At 37.7% G+C, this 23462-nt stretch overlaps 1 protein-coding gene across 4 annotated transcripts in view; it reads left to right on the top strand.

The window, feature by feature from the left end:
• DIP2C (disco interacting protein 2 homolog C) overlaps positions 1 to 23462 on the top strand; it is a 327899-nt gene that overhangs the window by 253820 nt on the left and 50617 nt on the right. For all 4 annotated transcript variants that reach the window (XM_074899949.1, XM_074899947.1, XM_074899946.1 and 1 more), the window contains 11 exons: positions 381 to 520; positions 2098 to 2234; positions 4443 to 4651; positions 5460 to 5574; positions 9033 to 9234; positions 11341 to 11450; positions 12244 to 12324; positions 16077 to 16200; positions 17844 to 17965; positions 20683 to 20794; positions 20915 to 21024. In XM_074899949.1, coding sequence (XP_074756050.1) covers positions 381 to 520; positions 2098 to 2234; positions 4443 to 4651; positions 5460 to 5574; positions 9033 to 9234; positions 11341 to 11450; positions 12244 to 12324; positions 16077 to 16200; positions 17844 to 17965; positions 20683 to 20794; positions 20915 to 21024 — 1462 coding nt within the window. The remainder of the gene's footprint in view (positions 1 to 380; positions 521 to 2097; positions 2235 to 4442; positions 4652 to 5459; positions 5575 to 9032; positions 9235 to 11340; positions 11451 to 12243; positions 12325 to 16076; positions 16201 to 17843; positions 17966 to 20682; positions 20795 to 20914; positions 21025 to 23462) is intronic.

Genomic DNA, 23462 nt, shown 5'->3' with positions numbered 1-23462 from the left:
AACATATAGAGAGTTTATCAAGTTATTTACTGATCATCTGCATTGCATTCATTATTTTTACAACAAGGCAAAAGGCCTTTATTTGTGTAATCAAACAATCTTTATAAATCTATCTGAAAATTAAATAAAACCTGTTTTGGGTAAATGATAGGTGTTACTTTTCTCTTTGCAGCCCCATATATGTGGGTGCCTACTGGATGGGAGAGCTGACAGATTTACTCAGTAATGACTGAAAAATAGGATTCTGTCAGGTCTAGTAGGGGAAAAAAGGTGAAATTTTAAACTTAAATAGGGGAGTATTTGCAGTAATAGTCCATCAGGAATAAGTAAATGTTTACGTCATCCTGATGGTGCACTGATGTTATAACCCATGGTTGCAGGCCAACAGATGACAGCAACCAGCCACCAGGCAGAGGAGTTCTGTCCATGCATGGTCTCACCTACGGAGTGATTCGAGTGGACTCTGAAGAAAAGCTTTCCGTCCTGACCGTCCAGGATGTTGGCTTAGTGATGCCAGGCGGTAAGTAACTTTGAAACTTACTATGATTCATCAATTTAAGTAATTATTAATTAGAAAGTCATAGGTGGGCATACTTTGCTGTTAGACAACAAGCTTTGGAATTAGAACATGTGTACTTGAAAACATTTTAGTCTATTACCTTGTAAAACTTCACAGTTTGGAAATCTCAATTTTTCTTCTCTCTGTTTACCTCAGTGGCTGTCTTGACTCACATTAGTGGTATACTTTAAACAGCTTGTCACCACATCAGAACATCCATTCCTTAACTGTGAGATACTGGTACAGAAAATATGTAGGTTGGATTTCGATGTCTGGAAGCTATATTCATAAGCCTGACCCAGATGAGAGTTGGTAGTGAAATTTTTCATAACCTATGCTAAGGATAAACAAAATTGCAATCTGAGGGCTTGCAGAAAGTTTTTCCAAAGATGTTGTGGTATCACGCAGTTATTAGAAAGAGAGGGTATGACTCAACAGTTCATGTTGATAAATTCAAACTGAAACCAGTGCTTCTAAAGATGAAGATAAGATTTTTCGTAAGAGAGATTTTAAATGAGATGTTACAGAGAGTAGAAAAGGATAATACTGTAGTTTTTCATAAGAGAATGTCTGTTATGCACCAAAGGAATAAAACATAATGATGCATCTTAAAAAATTTTTTTTAACAACTTAAAATAAAGGAAGATAAGATTGGTTGTTGTCTAATAGTTATCATATAAGATATTATAGATGTGCCATCTTGCACTTCATACTACATTCTGATTGTTTTAATAAAAGTACGCTCTCCTGTTTATCTTCAGAGTGAGAGAAAGGTCATTCAAGATTCTTTACACTTGTACTTAAAAAGACATGCTGATTCATTTCTGGTGTCCCTTGTTCATCATATTCTCTTTCCAACTGCAAAATCTACACATGCTGGACTCCAACTCTAGGGATTATAGCTAAAGCAGCATACCTGATTCTTATTCACATGGCTGACACATGAAATAGTGCTTCTCCTCAGACCAGTGCTTTCTAATCCCTCCCGTTTAGCTCCTGCTGTCTCTGCAGTCCTGTAAGACCAGTGAGAGGGAGTCAGCTCTGATAAATTCTTAGTAAAACAACTGTACTAGTCTGCTAGAATATCTTGATCTTTCATAAGGTGTTACTTGCTACTTTGTGAGAGCTGGATTTCCTGGTTGCCTGCCTCCCTGGCAGTGTAATTATTATCAAGAACTCCATTAGGGTATTTCATTTTGCACTGACTGTAGCGAATTCGGTCTTCAGTATGCAAAACTGGGAACACAATCACATTTCACAGCAGTGTTACGGATCAGCTGAAATTTTAGAGAGCAAGGCAAATTAGATTTTGTTACCATTGTAAAGACTGAGTTTACATAAAGATCTTTGCATTTTTTGTATAAATATTATTTATATTACAAATAATATTTGATAAAGTTGAACACCTTAATGTTTGAGAAACCAGTTGTTAGACTTTAGTCTACATTTAATTTATTTGTTTATGCCAACTCCACCACAATGTCTTATTCTGTAGTTCATTTTATAGGATTTTTTAAAGTCCTTTGCTCTCCCTCTAGCTATAATGTGTTCAGTGAAGCCAGATGGAATTCCTCAGCTCTGTAAAACAGATGAAATAGGAGAACTTTGTGTATGTGCTATTGCAACGGGTACATCCTATTATGGACTCTCGGGCATGACCAAAAATACTTTCGAGGTAAGCTGACCAAGAAATGCTATATAAAATCCTTCTTTTTAAAGTTTTTCTATTTCAATATAATATTTAACATAAAATATTGATAATAATAATATCAGAATAGCAGTAATAATCAATGCTTGTGTCTTGGGACCTGTACTCTGGCCAGATAATCCGCACTGAAGCCCATTTCATTAAGTGCAATAGTAGATCTTATGGGTTTAGTTTTGGCTCTGAAGAGCTTTTGCTTTAATTTTGAAAGAAGATACCAGGGGCTGAAACAATCAGAAGGAAAGCAGGAAGAAAGACAAAGTTCAAAAGGTAATTCTGTGCAAATCTATGAGCTAGCTACATGCAGAAGTCGATTGTTGCAAACAGTAAGTCTGATGGTTATCTTTAAAAAGCTGTTTACAACATTTCCACAGTGCAGCCAGCATTAAAGCCTTGCATTTTTGCAGAGTCATGACAAATGTAATCAAGAGGTATCTGAATAGCAAAGATACCTTTTCCTAATTAATCTCTACCTGCTTTTGTTTGAATTACCTTAGGTGAAAGTCTTTTTGCTTTGTGAAACCTCTTTACCAGTAGGTTTTTGCTGCAGTGCAGACAGCTGTTATCAGTAGCTCTGTTGTACCTGCTCACTTTTACCATTAACTTCTGCTGAAGCCAGTATGAAAGGCTGAACAAATCAGAGAAATACTAAAAAAATTTAAGCTCAGTTTTTTATTAAGTTCTGATCCTTTTTTAATGTTTGAGAAAAAAGTTAAGAAAAATAGTTACATTTCTCATAACAAATTCACTGATATTACCATTTTTAATAGAGCAAATATGACTAATATCTCCTGAAAAATGAATGCTGAATGCTGTAAAGGCTATACATTAAATAATTAATGGAGACTAGTGGATACGATTCTCCATCCTGCTATTGAAGTATGAAGTATTGAAGTATGAATCATACTACGCTATTGTGATCTGAAATTTGTTGATAGCTGATTACTGTGCTAGAAGTACAATTGGCAGTACCCACTGTGAATGATAAGCCCAGATTTGACTTATTTCAGTGTAGAAAGGTACTTAGTGTAATTGTAAAATCATTCATATTTTATAACTGGGTCTACAGTTTAGCAGCATATTTAGGCTGATTTAGACTTACTCCTAACTGTAAGCAAATAAATTGCCATTGAGTGAGCAGAACCACTCATTTTTAAAGTTAAGCATGTTCTTAGGAGCCCTCTCCAAGTGGGCCTCTTTTCTGTTATACTGTGTAATTTGTGTTGCACGTATTAGAGAGTCAAATAGTTTTGTGTTCCTGAAATGAATTATGGCTGAAGATGTATAAGCATCAAATCTGTTCAATAAGAGTCACCCATGGGCATCTGGCAGCAGAATCTGACCTTTCTTTTTAGATGAACCTTGAAGGACACTATATAGCCATGGTCTTCCACTTGACATTGGCTTAAATAATTTGCCTTTAGAATTTTAAGCAACAACAGGAAAGTGTGGTTGTGTCAGAATGCAGTTCAAAGTAGCTCATGCACCAGAAGGATAACACTGTGCTAGTTAGGATAGAAAAAGTGGTAGAAATCTTATCCTGTGGAAGTCATGTATGCATCTAGTGCTGAGACATTTAGAGAGGCTCTGTGTGGGGCTGTATTTTCACTTCTACACATGCTACAGAGGCATTATCACTGATACTGTGAGGACTTAATTGACCTTAGATAAAAATGTGGTCAGCTGCAATAGTCATTAGTGTACAGTACCTTAAAATAGCTTCACTTCTAGCCTGCTTATTTCTCTGTAATATGCTGGAAATGAGCATGAGGTACTGAAAAGAACTTCTACTGTAATGTTTATGATTTAACCTCTCAGTAACCTATACATAGCACCTCAGGTTAGCTGCACTCTGCACAGCTTTTTTATTAATTCAATACTGTTTATGTTGATGTTTATATTTTTTAATGTCATAAATAATTCGCAGAACCATGGTTAGGGAAAATGTGTATAGTAAACAGAGTGGGACTGAACTTGCTGGAACTCAGATACTGAAAATTACACACACTAATCTAGGAGTTTCCTGACACTCCCCTTATGGTCAGTGAAGAGTAAAGAGCATCACCAGCGATCTATTTACTTCATTTCAGAAGAGCCATCTCAGAGAGCATGCCTGAAATATTTTGCAGCTTGATCTCTGTGTATAGAATTGAAGACCTGTGTTTCTCTGTTTTGCAGGTGTTTCCTATGACCAGTTCGGGTGGCCCTATCACTGAATATCCTTTTATAAGGACTGGACTACTAGGTTTTATAGGACCAGGTGGACTTGTCTTTGTTATTGGCAAAATGGATGGTTTGATGGTTGTCAGTGGAAGGAGACATAATGCTGATGACATTGTAGCAACAGCACTGGCTGTGGAACCAATGAAATTTGTCTACAGGGGAAGGTTTGGTCCTTTCTTTTCTTATATTATGTAGAAATCTTTTATTTTGCTTAGGCCAGGTGTCAGCGATCCAGAATGCTTTCAGAAGGCAGTGCCTAATCTGCACTATGGTTTTCCTCCGTTGCTGTTCATATTGCTAGAACCGGGAGACAGAGGAAGCCTAAAACAGTCTTGAGGTAGACTTTAGATACCAAGGTCCAAAATTGTGATTATTAAAATTTCCGGTTTGAACCCCTGGTTAATTCTGAAAGTGTTGACTCAACAGGATCCCTTCTGTCTGAGTTAAACATTTCCAATATGCCTAACACTTGACACAGCGGTTCCTTCTGTGGCCTTCTTAATGTGCTGAAACTGAGCAGGAGACATGTAAAACTTCTGAAGAGTCTAATGCTCTCAGACATGTGCTCACACTTGATCCCATGGCAGATGTCTCACAGAATGATGTTGTAATTACTTTCTTCTAAGATGGGGCCAAAGAAGGTGCTTATGCTGGCTCTTATGTAACAGCTTAACATCAGCCTTGGTGTGACCCAAATTTAGTGCTTTTCTTATGCCAAGAAGGTTCACTTTTCCAACCCTGCTGTGACATTATGCTTACATTTACGTGATTCGAGAACAAAGCCCTGTATTTCAACTCCAGAAGTTATCCAAAACTGTTCTTGTTGTTTTTTCCCCATAAGTAAAATGATAATTGATGCACCAGCTGTCTGAGTAATAAATAACAAAATCATAGTTATGGAGAATTAACTTAGAAGACATGTTTTTTGATCTATCCTGGCGCTAAATACTCTTCTCTGTTTCTCTTCTATAGAATAGCAGTGTTTTCAGTGAGCGTGCTGCATGATGAAAGGATAGTTATTGTTGCAGAGCAAAGGCCAGATTCCACAGAGGAAGACAGTTTTCAATGGATGAGTAGAGTTCTCCAGGTAATGGTCTTTATGTATGTTTGGAAGCTATTTTGTCCATCTTTATATTCTTTTTATTGATCTTTCGGGCCCTCAAAGTAACTGACATTTGTCTTTGAGTAACTGTAAGTCCACCTTCAGTTGCACTTGCACCTAATGAGCACAAAATTAAATTCTTTTGAGTGACAACAGTAGATCTATGTATCCAAGCTAGATTGCCAGATACTTTTTTTTAATCAGTGAGAGAGAATTATGTGTTTCTAGTACACCATATTGATAGCTAAAATAAACTGAAAGAAACACAGACTAAAAATGCCAATTTTTCTCCGCTGAAGTAAAGGGTAGTGATAGATTAGCTCAGATCTAGGTATGTACAGTGCATAGAGGACACCTATCTGCATCTATCTGCATGGAGAATACCTATTGCAAGGAATCCCATTCCAGCTGTCTGGTGGATCATGCAATGCACATACCACTCTGATGAAACCCACCTTGGTGGTGGTGTTTGACAGTTTGTCTGGTACTGAATGCAAAAAGAAATCTGATTTTCTCCTTCACATATAGCAGTCCAAGTTAAGGCAATATCATTACCATACTCAAAGTTTTTTCAACTCTAATGTTCACACACAAAAAATTAGATACTTTAGATAACAGTCATCCTCCATCTCCATGGTTAAGCCAATGCTTACTCAAAAGCAATAGGTTTATGGATGATGTAGTCAAATGGAGATGTATTCAAATTGAGTTTATCTGTTGCTACCTTGTGTCATGGTTTAACCCCAGCAGGCAGCTCAGCCTCACACAGCTGCTTGCTCACTCCCCTGCCAAGGGGGATGGAGGAAAGAATCAGAAGAGTAGAAGTGAGAAAACTCCTGTGTTGAGATAAAGACAGTTTATTAAGTAAAGCAAAAGCTATGCACACAAGCAAAGCAAAACAAGGAATTCATTCACTACTTCCATCAGCAGGCAGGTGTTCCAGCATCTCCACGAAAGCAGGGCTCCATCACGTGTAACGGTGACCTGAGAAGACAAACACCATCACTCTGAATGTCCCAGCTGTGTCCCCTCCCAACTCCCTGTGCACCCCCAGCCTCCTCACTGGTGGGGTGGAGTGAGAAGCAGAAAAGGCCTTGACTCTTGTGTAAGCACTGCTCAGCAGTAAGGAAAACATACCTGTCTTCCCTAGAGTTGAGCTGCTTTGGTTTGCAGAGCATCTTTCCAGTGGGTTGCACATATTCTGTCTCTCTACGACCCTTCCTGCTCCTCAGCAGAGGGCTGAAGGATGGTAGAGCTGCTGGATGTATGGGACTGTGTTGGACTGCATCTGTGGGTTTTAGCAGAGGCATGGTTGAGAGGGAGTGGTCAATCACTGTACAGAGTTTCTTGAAAGTAGTGGAGGAAGAAGGTATGTTAGTGACACTGTGAGTGAAGATCCCAGATCTCTCAGCAGTTCAGTCACATGGATCCTAGATACTCATTCATCTCCCAGGCTGCTGCAAAGTGATCTGACCCTTCAGGCGATGTTGTTGTTCCTCTACCTGGCAGACTGGATTTTAGTCTGCCCAGAGAATTTTGTCAGAATGGGATGTTTTCTTAGCTTGAACAACAATGCAATCTGGACTCTGCAAATACTGGTATCTCTAAACGGTTTTCTCAATGAAACAGAAGAATAAAGATTTCGGATATTCTGTTTACTTCTGGCTAGACAGTGTCATTTCAAAAACCAAGCTACCTCATCAGGAGGCATAAATGCCAGCAGTGTTAAAATTGACTGGTACTCTTCTCTCAAAATTTGAAGGCTCAGTTCGTCAGTGCTCAGCCTTGTGAAACAAAGTCATTCCCTCCTTCAGAAATGTGCCAAACTGAAAAGTGTGAAAGGTGACAATTTTGAATGACCCATGGCATTTTATCAGTCATTATGCTGCAGAGGTAGCTATCAAGGGAGACAGTCTGGAAGTCACTGGGGAATTGTTATATAACACACCTCATGCCACCCCAGCTGGATATTGCTTTCCATTCACCAGCTCTACGAGCAATACTGGTTTACATTTGAATAAGAGTGGTTACTTGCTCTGTAACAGTTTTCCTTCAAGCTGATGTCAGGTGAGGATCCCATGATTTATCACTGCTTTCAGAAATACATATAACGTTATGGTTAGGAGATTATGATGGTTTCTGCCAGAAACATGAGTTACCGTGTTTTGACTGTCATATATATCTCCCTATTGCTGATCTTTCAGGTAAGATGTCTGTAGAACCAGCAGTGAGGTCTTCTGGTGCTACTGTGAGATCTACCAGTACTAAACTGCAGTCTTTGTAAAATGAATAATAGATTTATTATTCTTTCTTATGAAATTTTGCAATCAAATCAATAAAAAACAAAGCAAGCAGAAGCCAAAAGCAAAGCATTAGTTAGAGTGTCTGTAGAAGTAATCAGTAATTTATTGGTCTACACTTAAGTACCTAACTATAAATGATTATTTGATTCTCAGGATATAGATTGTATCTTCAAAGCAACAGATGTATGCATTCACTTTTCTCACAGTTAAACATTAAAATGCAAGTTAAGTAAATTGTATTTTTGACTATTTAACTGTGCATTAGAGATGCTGTCTGTAATTTGTTTCTCAGTCTGTGTGGATGTCTGAAGCTGTTTTTCTAACTCACTGCAATGTTTATTACCACTCTAAGGAAAATAACCAGTTAAAATGTGTATGGAATTAAAATCTAAGGGCATGGATATTCATGTTTACTTAAATAAATTACACAGATACTCTAGATTACAGATTTCTTGAAAGTGATGCAGTTTACTCATCAGATAATGAACATGGTTACTATAAGATTCAAAGATGCTTATTTTTCATGTTTTCATTTGACCAATTTTTTTTCAAGTAGATAGTTTTGTAGTTTTCCCCTGTATTGTTGTCTTTTCCTATTCTTGTCTGACAATCTTTTACACCATAATCAGGGAGTGAAACAGTTGCTATCTTAGAGAAAATTTAAAAATTCATAAGCTGCATATATGAGTAGGTATATGGAGATATATGTGCAACCTTTGAAAATTTTTTTACTCTACAAAATGGACTGGATGTTAAGTTGATAGGAATCCATTGAATTTTAATTCTGAGAAGCGTGTAGGTTAAAATCAGTTTCACATGGGTGGTCAGCCCATTTTAGCAACAGGATACGTGTGCCTAAGGGTGATGCCTAGGTATCATTTCATAATAGATTTCTGTGTATTTATCACCAGGGTTTTGTTTGCTTTTTTATCTTCTGGAATGAGTATAATAATGTTAGTGTTACATTTCCTTTCACCTATTCCACTAAAAAAAACCCTCCTTATGACTGACATTGCTAATGTGTCTTTCCATTGCTAGTTATTTATTAGGGTGTTTTATGCAGTAATTCAGAGCAACATGTGCTTATTAGAATGATGAAAAATTAGCCTGTGATTAAAATCGACTTCCTGCTTTTTTTAGGCTATAGACAGTATTCATCAAGTGGGAGTCTACTGCTTAGCACTCGTACCAGCAAACACACTTCCCAAGACACCACTGGGAGGAATACACCTTTCAGAAACCAAACAGCTCTTCTTGGAAGGATCGCTGCATCCTTGTAATGTGCTGATGTGTCCCCACACATGTGTAACAAACCTGCCTAAACCAAGGCAGAAACAACCAGGTAAGATGAGTGAAGGCAAAAGAACCACAACTTAATGCTGTGTGTTCATGGTACTGTATGGAGCAAAGTCAAGTAACTGTTGATGCAAACAAGAATCAGCTAGATCAGCTGTTCCTGTTAAATATTCCATGTGTGTTAAGAACATCATTGGCTTTGGCAGAAGCTAGAAGTACGTTCACAAACGGTGCAAGGGAAAATGATCCAGAAACCCAAGTTCAGTAAAGATGAGGACATCACTCTACAAGGCACGGCTGAGACTACACCTGAATTTCTTGTAAATTCCTGTTCAGTTATGTTTAAAGAGGATGAACTGAGACCAAAACAGAAAGATAAAGTTCTGGCTTATTTGAAGGCTGAGTTTGTAAGGTAGAAATAGAGAGGAAGAGGACTGTTGACACAAATAACAGTGCTGGAAGAAGAGTAAATGCATAAAAACTGGTCATGAATAAATTAAACCCAAGAATAAGGATAAAGGTTTTTACCTGAATACAGAGGCTATGGATTATTCATTCTTAGGGCAGGTATATTTGGGGCAACACACTAACTAGTTTCAAAGTGGTTTTTCAGAAGTTCTGCCACCTTCATGAAGAATATTGAATGCAGTGGTACAGCAAGGCACTGACTCAGGAGTCTGAGAAAGTCCTTGTAGTCTGCTGTAGTTACTGGTTACTCATGCCCAATGACAAAGCAAATTTTAGCAAATTTCTAACTTTGAACCAACTGCTGATTTTAGTACTCTAACTGCAAGGATTTCTGGATCTGTAGCCTCAGGCTTAAGACCTGAGTTCAGCTACATCAGTTGGCTACTGATTTAAGTGTTGGTTAGTTTCCACTTTGAAAACCAACTTGGAATAAGAAGTGGTTTTACCCTCTAGATCTTGAATATGGGGACTGTCCATCATGGATTCAGTGCAAGTTTGTTTGTTTCATCTTATTTGTTTAAAACCTTCAGACAAATGTTTCAGAAATCAAAACCATAATCTCAGTTTGTGAATACTGGGAAATGTCAGAGGTTAACAGTGACTTGTACTAAATTAACAAAAGCAATGAAGCCTTTAACTGCAGTGCTCACTTTGGTATTTCCTTGTTGCTGCTTTGTAAAGTAATCACTGAACTAGGGTTAGTGCAGCAGAGATACTTAAAGATACATTATGTACATATTATATATCACTATGGTAAAAGCAATGGCAGGAATGCAGAAACCAAACTGGTAGCATCACATTGTCCCATTTTGCATAGTTGTGACGTACACAGAGAATATTGCTTTCATCTTTTTAAAGCAGAGTAGTCTGTAGATGTTGTTTATTGCCCATTATCTGGTTACTCATTTTGTATTTTGACACTTGTACCACATACCATCACTGAGACAAAGCTTGGACATCATAAACTAGAAGTAAAGTCTGTTATCAATTGCAGTTGATCAGTAATGCATGGTGGAGAAGCAGAAAATAAATGTTAACATGAACATAAATGGTATCTGTGAAACAGGTATTTGTCCCTAATGGCAGCAACAACACATCAGTGAAATCCTCCTTATGGAGGTGTCAGCTGTGACATCTTCCTTCTTCTAGAGTTAGGTTATTTTTCTTTAGTCTCTATCTTGTGCTAAAGGGCTTGCATGTATTCTATCATGGGCACCATCTGCCTTCCTAATGCGTGTCACTTCATGTCTGTAGCATTACAGAGTTGCTAATACAGATGAAATTTAGGCCAGGGAACAGAAGAGAGAAATATGAACATTGTCCCTGAAGCCTGCAAATGTCTCATCTGGTTGTAAGCACTCGAATGGACATGCCTAAATTAGGAGCTGGATTTTCCAAAGATTCCTCATATCAAGGCAGCCAAGATGCATCGCTGGCTATAGAGACCCTGTGCTAAATGGGCTCCTCAGTTAGATAAGTTTAGAGAGGATGAATCCAGGCCTACATATCTTCCAGCTGCTTCTGGCCCATCAACCAAAGTTTGTGTCAACAGAAGTGTACTAAAGGTTTGGTGTTGTGGATAGCAATGAGGAAAATAACATGTAATGCAAAAGAAATAAAAATAATTTTCATTCCACAAGCAAAGGATTTTTATTGCACTTAGCACATTTCTGCTTTATTCTAGAAATTGGCCCTGCCTCTGTGATGGTGGGGAACTTGGTCTCTGGAAAAAGAATTGCACAGGCCAGTGGTAGAGATTTGGGGCAAATAGAAGATAATGACCAAGCCAGAAAGGTAAGCTAAGTTTTTCTGTTACAGCTTATATTTAGCTAGTTAGCTTCAGGACACTTAGCAGTACATAAATTGTATTATTATTATTATTATGGCAGAATTTGTTGATGGCTTTTTTAATTCACACTGAAATATTTCAGAACACCCTTTACAGATAAATATAAAATAAACATGAGGGAGGATTACTGCATTTCATTTGTATGGATTTTGTTTACAAGTTTACATGGGACAACAGAACAAACATGGTGGAAAATGTTAATGGGGCTTCTATAAGAAATCACCCTCTATTATATCTTTTTTTCCTAGTCATGTGGAGTCCAGGGAATTTTGTTTGCATGTACGGTCCTGACTGTATTTGTTGTTATTTTAATCCTGTAATATTAACTTGAAATTCAGCGCTTATGGGAGCTTATCTGGGTAATTAAATTAGTAAATTCTAAGGTGTATAAATATTTATATCTTTTTAGTAAGAAAAAGAGAGCAAGCTAAAGAATTAAAATTGTGCTTAATTTCAGAGAGATCAGTAAGAACTTTTTTATTGCTTTGAAAGTCTGTGTAGTAATATATCATAATTACAGCAGTGGCTTCACTTCCAGAGGACACTGCTACCGTGCAAAAGCACCTTGCTATAAACATGTGTGATGACAAGAGAATTAATTCATGTTTAGTGCTTCTGGGTTTTCAGGCAAAATGTAGCATATAAAGAAAGACATAGCTAAACTAGAAAAAATAGGGTTTTGTTTTCTAAAGCCAAAAAGTTATTTAGTGTCATGACTGTCATTCTGCTTTATTTTAGTTTCTCTTCCTCTCAGAAGTGTTGCAGTGGAGAGCTCAGACCACTCCTGACCATGTGCTTTACACTCTACTCAACTGCAGGGTAAGAAGCTCAGACTGGTACTCTGACAGACTACAGTATGGAAGATGGCACACCAGTATTTCAGCTGCACCTGCTTGTGCTGTGGCTGAATGTGACCTTTCTGTTTCTTTTCCCAGTAATACTCAGTTGTTATATTTAATGTTCTCTGAAGCAGAAAGGAAAAGAGAATAATCACTATCAATTGTCAAAATACAGATTGCTTTGTATCAGGCAATGCGCCTTACCCATTTCTCATTTATTTTTCCAGCACTTATATGTATGTGGTGGGTGAGCTAGCACTGCAAATCTATTTCAATACTGATCATTCCTATACCAAAGAGTAGTATTTAATACTGCTCATCATCCTCATTTCCAATTTGAAAAGCATAGGCTTGGCATAATCAAAGCATTTTCCCTAAATAAAACAATGATTGTTGGTTTTGAGGCTGGACCATCTGGGGGAGATGTGACAATGGGCAAAGCAGGTGAAGAGAAGAAGAGGTATGTCCAGAATCCAACCAGGTCTGCAGAGGATTGCTAATAATTCTCTCTGCATAGACTACCTGAGATGCCAGCCTGGCACAGCATTTCATTGCTTGGCAAAAATGAATTAATACATGTCACATGGTACAGAACTTGGCTTTACTAAGGGTGGGTGATTACAGACTTCCGAGATGATTGTAGATGACAAACCAGTAATTTACAAGACCACTGTAGAGAAATAAAGCTGATTTCAAACCATCCCACCACACTACATCTAGACACATCTGTCAGAACTGGGAAGCATATGTAGTGTGTGAGGGTCTCCAGGAGAGGAGGGAGAGGCCTGGAATAGTGCTGTTCCCCTGGGCCACCTGGAGTAGCTGGTGTTGTCTCAGCCCATGTGATCCCTGCGCTACTTGGATGGGTTCTTAAACCTCCAGTAATTTGTGAACCCCTGTGAAATGACCACATACTGTATTTACAGGATATGCTTCCCCAGTCCATATTACAGTGCTGGTACCAAAGTTTGGTTTGAGGCTACTAATGGGTCATTAAATGTCCTTTTTTAAAAGCAGATGAATAGCTAATATGATTTGGACATGTGCAACCTGACAGAAAATAGTGAAGTAGTAATGTAGCTGATTGTGGCAAAATAGAAAACTAGAGAGGCAATGCTTTTTATAGATTCAGTATTACACCATTAAAATATTGTTCTGTCCTGCAAGTTAGGGGCAAAGATGCTGTGAGAATGAGACAGTGACATGTACTATACCATCTCCTCCACAGAGGCTCTTGCTTTTGAGCTTTAAATAAAGCCAGACTTCTCATGCTGGCAGAAGGGTTCAAACAGTGGGAGGGAAGGACATGATGTACAAAAAAGGATTAGCAAAATAATTTGTCGTTCCACAGAAGTGAAAAATAGTTGAATTTTGAAATTCAGTTTCTCCACTACTCTCAGTGTGGAGTATCTTATCACATGAAATTTGTTTGAGAGATGTAATGCTCTATGGAGAGATTTAATGTTTCATGGAAAGAAGTGACAGGTTTGGTGGGGTTTAGGCTAGGCAAGTTTTATTACCCATCTTGAACTTCAGTTCTGGTTTGTGACTTTTCCCTTTTTGTCTTCCTTCCACATTGTCTGTACAGTTTGTTCTAAAACATCCAGGCATCTTGCAGTGGATGACTAATAGAAACCCACTGAGATTAGTGTTTTCCTGTAACCTAAGCTTTTTGAGAATTTGGAATATTTCAAAATTAATGCAGTGCATTGTTTTTAGCCTGTCACGAATGATTGCAACACCTTAACATTGCAGGACACCTCATAAAAGACCCAAAGGGAATAGTTTCCTGGTGCTTGCCAGTGATTCTGGTCCAGCAACAGGATTCTCCTTTCCTGCTCTTTTGTATAAACACTGTCTTCCTGCTGGTTCACATGCAGCAAGTGCCAGAAGTCTTAAATGTAAACAAGTTTTGCACAAATTTACATGATTTGCAGCGATTCTCTTTCTGTGTCAGTGGGGCCTGTGTTTCTGATGTATGTGAGGATATAAAAAAGATCCTTCTTCCTATGACCTTGTAAACAGGCAATTTCTTGAAAGAAGGAACAGAGTTTAAGCACATTCCTACTGTCAGGTCTACAGTGACAAGGACGCTCAGACCTCAGGTCACTTTGGCCATATTTACAGCTGGACAGATGGAAGCTATCTTTAGTCCACATAGTTGCATATGCCTTTAGAAGAAGCTTTCTTGGTGAAATGATCTCTGCATTTTTCAAAAGACTGATTAAAATTGCCAGAAGTGGATTTGACTAAGTGTGGTTGCTGAAGATGGTGAAGAGGAATGCTAAGTCCTGACTTTGTCCGTTCAATTCTCAGTTAGGTTGTCCTCTTTGTTGACAGTTTATAATAAAGTTTATAAATGCCAAGTGGTGCCTGGTAACATGCCACTACTTCCAGTGCTAGACCTTTGTAAAACCACTCTCTCCTCTCTGAAGCTTGTAGAAAATAAATACTGCAGTGGTATGTGGGATGGTGGTGGTGGACAGAAACCGGCAATCAGTGCAAAAACTTACTATTCCTTGCCATGTTAAAATAGAGTGTAAAGTATATTTCTTTAAAACAGTAGATCTTGTTTTCTCTCTTAATAAGGATAGTGATACAATAGCTTTATTGCATTGCATTTTTGATACATTCTTCTTTTGAAGTGTGTGTGTATATATATATTCTTCCCTTTTTTTACCCCCAGTTTTTTTCAGACTCCCTATTTTTAAGTGAACTTAGTGCTTGTGATAGGTGCTGGGTATATCACAGTAGTACTGGAGACTGAAATCCTCTTTCCACAGAACAGGTGCACAAGCAGAGGTGCAGCCCTTCCTGTACTGCCCCATCCCTTTATCTCAGCCCAGACCTGGCCAGACCAGCCCTAGGTGCAGTCAGTCTGTCCTGCATGTTCATTTCTAAACTCCTCTTCTGAGGTGTCAGCTGTGGTAGTGACTTTTGTGACACAGATGTATATATTTCTCTAAATGTGTGTTTGTGTATGTGCATATATATACACATACATATTTAGGAAATGCAAGAATCATAACACCCATCCAATTTAGAACACTCTATCTGATAATTTTGGGTTAGTGCTATTTGAAGTGCTTCAAAAAGCCAAACTCTGCAGCATATTGTCACTAGTTCTTTTTTCTTTTTTTTTTTTTTTCATGCTGACCAGGGTTACTCAAATTCAACAAATGCCTTTCTTCTCTACTTCATTTATGTGCGTGTGCTTAGCTTTTGTTCCAGACTAATTCTTTCCACTCATCACAAAGTATTGTTTTCTCCTATCTTTTGTCTCTTGAAGTATTTCTGCTGTGCCATTTGGCTTCACTCCAGCATGCAGACAACGAAGTGCAATTTTCAGGATTGCTCTCCACAGATTCTCCAGATTGCTGCAGAGACCATAAAGGCACTTCCCTGGCTGTATCAGGAATGTTACATGTGTAGCAATGGAAGTACAGGTTATATGGGCAGGATATTAGCATACTACTGTACTCCCTTAATTAGAGCAAAACCACTGTTGAGAGCAGAAGGTATAGAGAAAGGAATAGAGAACATTCTTGTGCTTTACAAACATCTTTTTTTCCTTCCAACTACAATTTTGCATAAAGCTGAAGGCTTCTGTGTTTAAGTTGATTGCATGACATATTGTGGCTGTACCTCATCCAGTAACTTCTAAGGTGCAGAGGCAAATAGTTTCAGCACATTGCATTATCTTCTGTGACATTTACCTTTCTTCCTCTGTAGGGAACAATAGCCAACTCACTAACATGTGTCCAGCTACATAAACGAGCTGAGAAGATAGCTGTCATGTTGATGGAAAGGGGACATTTACAAGATGGAGACCATGTGGCTTTGGTTTACCCACCAGGTAAAGAACTGCCATGTTTGGTAGCTTGGGGGTCCCAAAAGATCCTTTAGAATGGTGCTACATTGGTGGTGTTACCAAACTAAACCATGTTAATTGGCAAAACACAAAATATTTGCCTTATGTACATTTTGTTGAACTTAATCAAACATATGTAAAATAATTTCTCTTTGTGTATGTGCATAGGTATTATTTCTTTGGGTTCAGATTAAGATTAACCCATGTTTTTAAAGCCTGTCTCTTATAAGCAGTCAAATTTAATTACTTCTTTTCTTTTAATTTGCTGCAAATATACTATTTTATGAGCACACTGTTCTGCTAAAATGTTCCATCTACTGAGTGTTCTTAGATTTGCCTGTTCAGTTCCCTCTTGGAAGTGCTGCGTTTCATGAGGGTAAAGCAGCAATACCTAGGAAGCAATCCATGTTTTCTTAGAGTAGAAATATGATGAATAAATAGGAGATGATTAAGAATACTAAATTATAATCACTGTTTTCTCTATAGATCTTTAACCTAGACAGCTCTCTGTGGTTTGGATTTTCATCCTTTGACATAAGGGGTTTTAAGTTTATGTAAAGCAGTACCATGTTTGACATTTGCTTGAAATTATTTCTGATCTAGTGCTGCTCTTTTATCTTTAGCATTTCATGTGAGTTGGTGAAATAAACAGTCTGATTTAAGGTCTGTATTGTGATATTTGGTTTATAAGGGCTGCAAGATGCTGGCTAAATCTTTATAGTTTATAGGAGTAATTTCTCAACAGTTAATATGAAAAATCTTTTTCCACAAAAGACTGTCATTTTAAACTTAAGTTTTTATTTTCTGTATTTCATTGCCATGAATAAAGCATTTTATTGAAGGAACAAAAACCTACCAGTACTGCAGATCTTCTTCCACTGAAAGAATAAAACAGCCCCCACTGTAGTCTTATCACAGTCTGTGTACAGCACTAGGGAGCTATCAAACAACAGTATTCAAGGGGTCTTTTGCTGTTGTCTGTTCAGCCTCTTTAGGTAGCCTGAAGTTTGCTGTCCACAATCTGTCACCTGCAGTCAATAGTTATATAGAACAACATCTAATTTTATGTTAGAAGTAGGATTTCAAAATCATGACCCTTTTTTACTGCAAAATACCAGGTAGATAAGTCAAAGCTGCATATCTGAGGTTAAAAATAACATGAGAAAGACAACATTTAATGAAACCTCCAGATGTTCTTTCTGATAGGAATTCTGATAGCTGATAGGAATAGACATCATCCTACTTCATCCCCTTTCTGGAGCATCCCTCTTCTTGTAGACTCATTTGTCTACAAATGTAAATTTAGGAAGATAATTAATCTGTAGAAATCAGTCTTTTTAACAGGTTACTTCCTGATTGTAAAAGTGGAGTTCACCTGAATGATGATATCTGGCTGCAGCTTTGTGTGTCGCCTTTGGTTTTTCATGCTCAGAAGAACAGTAGTATTGAAAGAAATCAGTGAAGCTGAACAAATACTGACAAGGGGCTGAAAAAGAAGTCTGTTAAAGGGCTTAGTTGCTCATTTAACCTTCTGAGTTGAGTTCCAAGTAATATTTATGCTGACAGAGATGTCTGTGATTAAATGATTTGATTTTCAGGGGAGGATTTTTGTTTTGTTCTTCATGCAGGAATAGACCTGATTGCTGCATTTTATGGATGCCTGTATGCAGGCTGTGTGCCAATAACAGTTCGACCTCCACATCCCCAGAATATAGCTACCACGTTACCTACAGTGAAGATGATTGTGGAGGTGAGCAGACACCTGAAAGTGCACAAATAGATTAAATGGGTAATAGGTTTGCGTAGTCTTAAGGAATGGTAACTTAAGTGAATGGTGGTGTAGGCTGAAGAGTTGTATTTCTTCCAAAGATTCAGGACATCAGTGTGTTGCAGAGTCAATGCTGTTTGACAGCACACAACCTTCTGACTTCCAGTGTCACTTTTTGCCACAGTTATGCTCCTCCTTTCAAGAAGTACATTTGTAGTGCTTTCTTGTATTTAGCTATACACCAAGAATGGTAGGATTCCTCACCTGGCAACACTACACTGACTATTGAGAAAAATCCCAATGGAAAGCTTAGCTTGACCTGATGGTGATTTGTGCTCAGCTCTGTACATCTAATTGTTATGCAGGCTGAAGCAATTTCAAAGTTCTGTTGTGAAAATATTGGTTGGTATTTTGTTTCATCCAGAGAAGAGTTACTCAGACTTTTTTATTCAGTGCTTTGTTTTGGTATTTTGGCTTTATATTTAGTCTTTGTAGCACATAAATAACTACATTGTGCTTGTTACTGAGGGAAATAAAATGGTTGCAAAGAGATAGCCTTTTACATCTGGTAGTTCCTAATCAGTTGAGTGGAATTCTAAGTCTCTGACAAAACAAGTTGAAACAAGTTGAAACAAATGTGATTTTAACATTTCTAATTGATGTTGATATTTTCAAATAATAAGGACTAGAGATAGTTATAATTTGTGTCTTTCCTTATGGCATCGGATGCCACAAAGCATCAGTAGAGGTATGAGAAAATGTCCTATTGTCTTTAAGGTTCTCATTATTTAACATTTAGGCACTCACAGTTTTTAAACATCAGTTGTTCATATTATAGAAGTGGTGTAAAATGTTTTATTTTGCTTTTCCTTTGATGTTTAAAGCCAAACTAGATCTATTTGGTTTCATGATGAAAAACAAGGACAGATCTAAGATGACTTGTAATCATTGTCCCTTCAACTAAATAACTTTAAATAAAATGTAGAAATTTATTAGCCATATTAATGCCAGTTTGACTTAAAAGCCTCTCAGCTCAGTTTACACAAGATTTCCTTTCATTTTGGAGAGGGCTGACCTTGTAGAAATTAAAATATTGAGGCTGTTCCTTCATTGCCAATTCAATCATACAGACTTCCTGATGTGATCGGGTCAAAGCCAGCTCTGACATGCTCGATGTCTACACAGCACCTTTTGAAGTCAGTAAGAATGACTTCTGAGCAAAATTTGGCCTGTGTAATTGTGTTTTGGTGATGAACTGATGATAGTAGTAAAATATAACTGAATGTTGTTGAGCCCCATCTCAAGCAGTTGCTAACCTGTAGCTAAAATGTCTTTCTCCTTGCCACCATCCCTACATATTTATCTCAAAATTGCTATTCTCCAGACATGGACCTTCTGTATTTTAATGAACCTTCTGATCTTCAGATAATATAGTTCCTGAGAGGGCTAGTAACCACCAACTCTTGAAATTCCTTTTGTTTTATGGCCTCACTATGTCCCAAATTAAGATTTTCGTAGATTAAGATTATCTATATAAGAATTACCTTGATTTGCCCTAACAGTGACATGATTGGATTGAGGGATGCTGCGGTGGCTTTATTTGTCTTCAGTTTTAGCTTGAAATATTTAGATTGTCTATACAGGGAAATCGTGGGGTTAGAGGAAGTTGGGTTAGTGCTTTTATGCTCCTAATTTCCTCCTGTGCTCTATAAAGTTGACCTATAAAGCTGAGCACTGTGAGATTACTGTCAACAGAAGCTGATCTCTTCTGCACAGTGGTAAAATTTAGTATACATATGGTTACTGATTTCCTTAGGTTGAATATTGGAAATTCAGTGTGCAGTGAAATGTTTCAGATTCCTTAAAGAAAAAGCTACTCCTAGCAACATTTGCAAGATTCTTAAAGTTTGGGGAAAAGAATAATGATGCTGCCTTTTCAATTTTTCCTCTGTACTATCTTCAGTCATTAACAGTGTTCATATTTATGTTTGAATATTTCCTTAAATATAATAATTTTTATAGTCAGTAAGAAATATTCTTGTAGCTGCTACTTAGAATTTTTATAAAAATAGCAAGTCTAAAAGGAGAATACTTCCAGCATGTGTCATCCAAAATTCAGCACAGACAGTATTTGCATTAAACTCACCATCTCATTTCATAGTGCCACTTGTAGAGTTTCTGGTCTAGAGCAACTTTTGCCGATACCAGAAGAGTTCCTAGTGGTTGATCACTAGCACAGGAATTGGAAATACGTGGCTAAGATAAAATTGACTTGATAGTAAAATTATTCATATAAATGTCAGGCTAGGTTTTGGTTTATGTGAAAATATTGTTTATTAACCAAGATATATTACTATCACATAGGAAATGTTTTAGTCACAGTCTTCTGTACTGTCATTCTGGGTTGATAACTGATATAATGTGCTGGAAAAGTCATGTCTCACTATTAAGGTGCCTTTAGTTTCATTACAACACTCTTCTCAAAAAGTTCAATTTTCACATAATTTGTAAAACTCACATGACTTTTGTCTGCTTTGTGAGCTGCATTTTTTGTGCATCTTTCCACCTTCTGATTGGAAAACATAAGACTAATACACCTGTGTCCTGTTCTGGCAGAAAATAAATCATGGTCTTGCTCATTTTCGTGGGAGAATGAATCATTATCCCATTGTGTTATTATTTATTTCTTATATTCCTAGGTGAGCCGCTCTGCCTGCTTAATGACTACACAATTAATATGTAAATTGTTACGGTCACGAGAGGCAGCAGCAGCAGTGGATGTCAGAACATGGCCTCCGGTACTAGATACAGGTGAGTACTAAGGCTAGGGGACCTCTGTATCTCTTCTTTTATCATTGTATTTGTCAAGCACTCAAAGTCTACCTGTCACAGAAGTAAGATACACACATTTTCTTTCTCTATTTTCACTAGACGATTTGCCAAAGAAGCGGCCTGCACAGATCTACAAACCTTCTAACCCTGAAACGCTTGCTTACCTTGACTTCAGTGTCTCCACAACTGGCATGCTAGCAGGGGTAAAGGTAGGGACTTCTTGTTAAAGCTGGCATTCCTGCTATCACGCCTGGCTGGCAGGTGGTGCATTGCTCCTGATTTGTAACTCCTCTTGATTTCTGGTAGTAGAAATTGAATTGCTTCCTCCCTTGCAGTCATTATTTGATTCCATTAACATGAAATTAGTTCTTCTATACTCACTATGGTACTGTGTGCAGAGGGTACCCCCTCTCTTCCTCCTCAGTCTAGAAGTTTTATTCAATACCTCTGCAGATAGCCTAGTAACTTGTCTGTCTGAAGCGTTCTTCAACTGAAGCATCTATTATTTTATGAAAGAAATGAGACTCAGTCATCCTTTTTCTACTTGTTCCATTGCCCATTTTTTCCTCCTTATTGCAACTCAACTGCTGGCCATCGGTTTTCAATATTCTCTTCATGCAATTAAGGGAACTTCTGATGTCTCTGGTATATTCACCTGGTACAATACTAGAGTAAACAGAAAAAAATTCATTGATGGATTTTTTTTATAAGCTCAGGCATCCTGAGCTCTTTAAATCTCTATTCTGTCTTTTTGTCCAACTCTCTAGACACAACTTGTCAAAGCTGTTTTATCTGGCTGCTAACTTATGTATTATTCCAGTGTTGGTTTCGCCAACACGCAGGCAGAGGTAAAATCACTCTCTTACTTTTACCTGTTACTTCCTTACTCCTATCTGTTGCATATCCAAGGATTATTTCTGCTGACTTACCACATTTACAGCCTATACTGAATTCCTCATACGCTTTGACATCATCCATCTATTTTCAGAAGCTGTCAGCATACTTTATTAACAAAGAAAGTATCCTTTTCCCAGTTTTCGGATGGAGAACTGGAAACACAGAGCAGTGAAGTGACCAGCCTAAGGTTGACTGATGGCTGAGCTGGCTGATGGTCATCTATCAGACACACCTGAAAGATTCATTTCATCTAACTTTAAATAGCTACAATGCCTACAAGATGTGGATTAGCCATTGGGCTCCTCAATAATCAACAGAGAGAAGCAGGGACTCTTAGGGTGTAATTTATCTGATTTACCTGAAACATCTACTTTTGCATGGGGTGAATGTCACATAAGTCTTCATTGCTAAAGGCAGCCTTAAATGATTGTTTCAAATGCAGTCATCCGTATTAAATCAGCTCTGAACTACACCTTAGCAGACTTGCAGAAATGGCTACTAACTATGCAAAGTCAGTAATTGGAGAGCTTCAAAGATAGTCAAAGGCAGGGCAAGTCAAAGAACCTTTTCTTACTGTGCCTAAAGGGAAGTCCAGGTAAGCCTCTCACATACTTCTTGATAGCTTCTGATAACTGGGTCACAAAGCCTCCAGATCACTGACTCAACAGGTTTATGTAAACAGTTATCATGTACTATATCATCACTAAAGATTAATCAGTTATACAGGGATCATAAGAGGCCACAAGGCTTATATTCATAATGCAGTGGTCCTAAATTAAAAAATTGGCTAAACAGCTTATGTGGATTCTAAAAAGTTGATAAATGTTTTGTAATCAGTTTGGAAGTAGTAGATTCAACTACATTTACTTTCAACTTTTTCACTAGCTTGTACCAGTATGGTGTAAAAATTCACAGAATATCACCAGTTCTGGCCCTATAGTTTAATCCTGTGTGAAAAAGTGGTCTTGATTCAGTTAGAATAGAATTAACCTCTGCAAGCTGCAGATGATCACCATGTGGACACCTGTTTTGAGCTGGTCCTTTTGCATCACTTGGAACATGTCCAGCCTCAGTTATGGCTCTCATTGGCAATGGAGAAAAAGTCACTTCTGGAGCTTTATTCCCCTGTTTACATTAAGATCAAATAAATTTTACCTTCCAAGTGTGTGTTCCCCTCCACTGACTCTAAGAGTTTATAAAGCAACTGGCTCAGTATGTGGCAGAGATCAAAGGTTAGATGAGTTAAATCCTATCCACACTGTATTTCTAACACAGGTATCTTTCTGGTTATTAACAGAGAGGACAAACATTAAAAGACGTAACTCTGTTCCAACTGTAGTTAGAACTTGTAAGACAGGATGGGTGAGTGTGGTAAACATCCTAACACTAGAAAATAAAATCAGAAGAATTTCCTTTTGATCAGGTTTTTCATTTCTGCTTTCTGTTTGTTTTATATCTGAGAGCTTTCTGACCAAGATTTTAAGAGTCTGTTTCTCAGTTAGGAACTGGATTAACATGAAGAAATTTTACAGAACCTTTACTAGGTTTACTGGGAAAGTTTATCACTGAATGAGTACGTCCTTAGTACAGTTTTGCATGCAAAATCCTCTTCAATTTAAAAAGTGCATTGGCATTTTTTCTTGATTGTATTAAGAAATATGTGCTTAGTAATATATCACAATATATGATATGATATATCACAATATATGATCAACAGAATATTTCAACTTACATTCAGATCCTGCAGCCA

The sequence above is a fragment of the Athene noctua genome, chromosome 2 (genome assembly GCF_965140245.1).
Source record: "Athene noctua chromosome 2, bAthNoc1.hap1.1, whole genome shotgun sequence".
In the NCBI taxonomy this organism is placed as follows: domain Eukaryota; kingdom Metazoa; phylum Chordata; class Aves; order Strigiformes; family Strigidae; genus Athene; species Athene noctua.
Note: the sequence above shows the minus strand (reverse complement) of the source record. Positions and strands in the feature narration are given on the sequence as shown.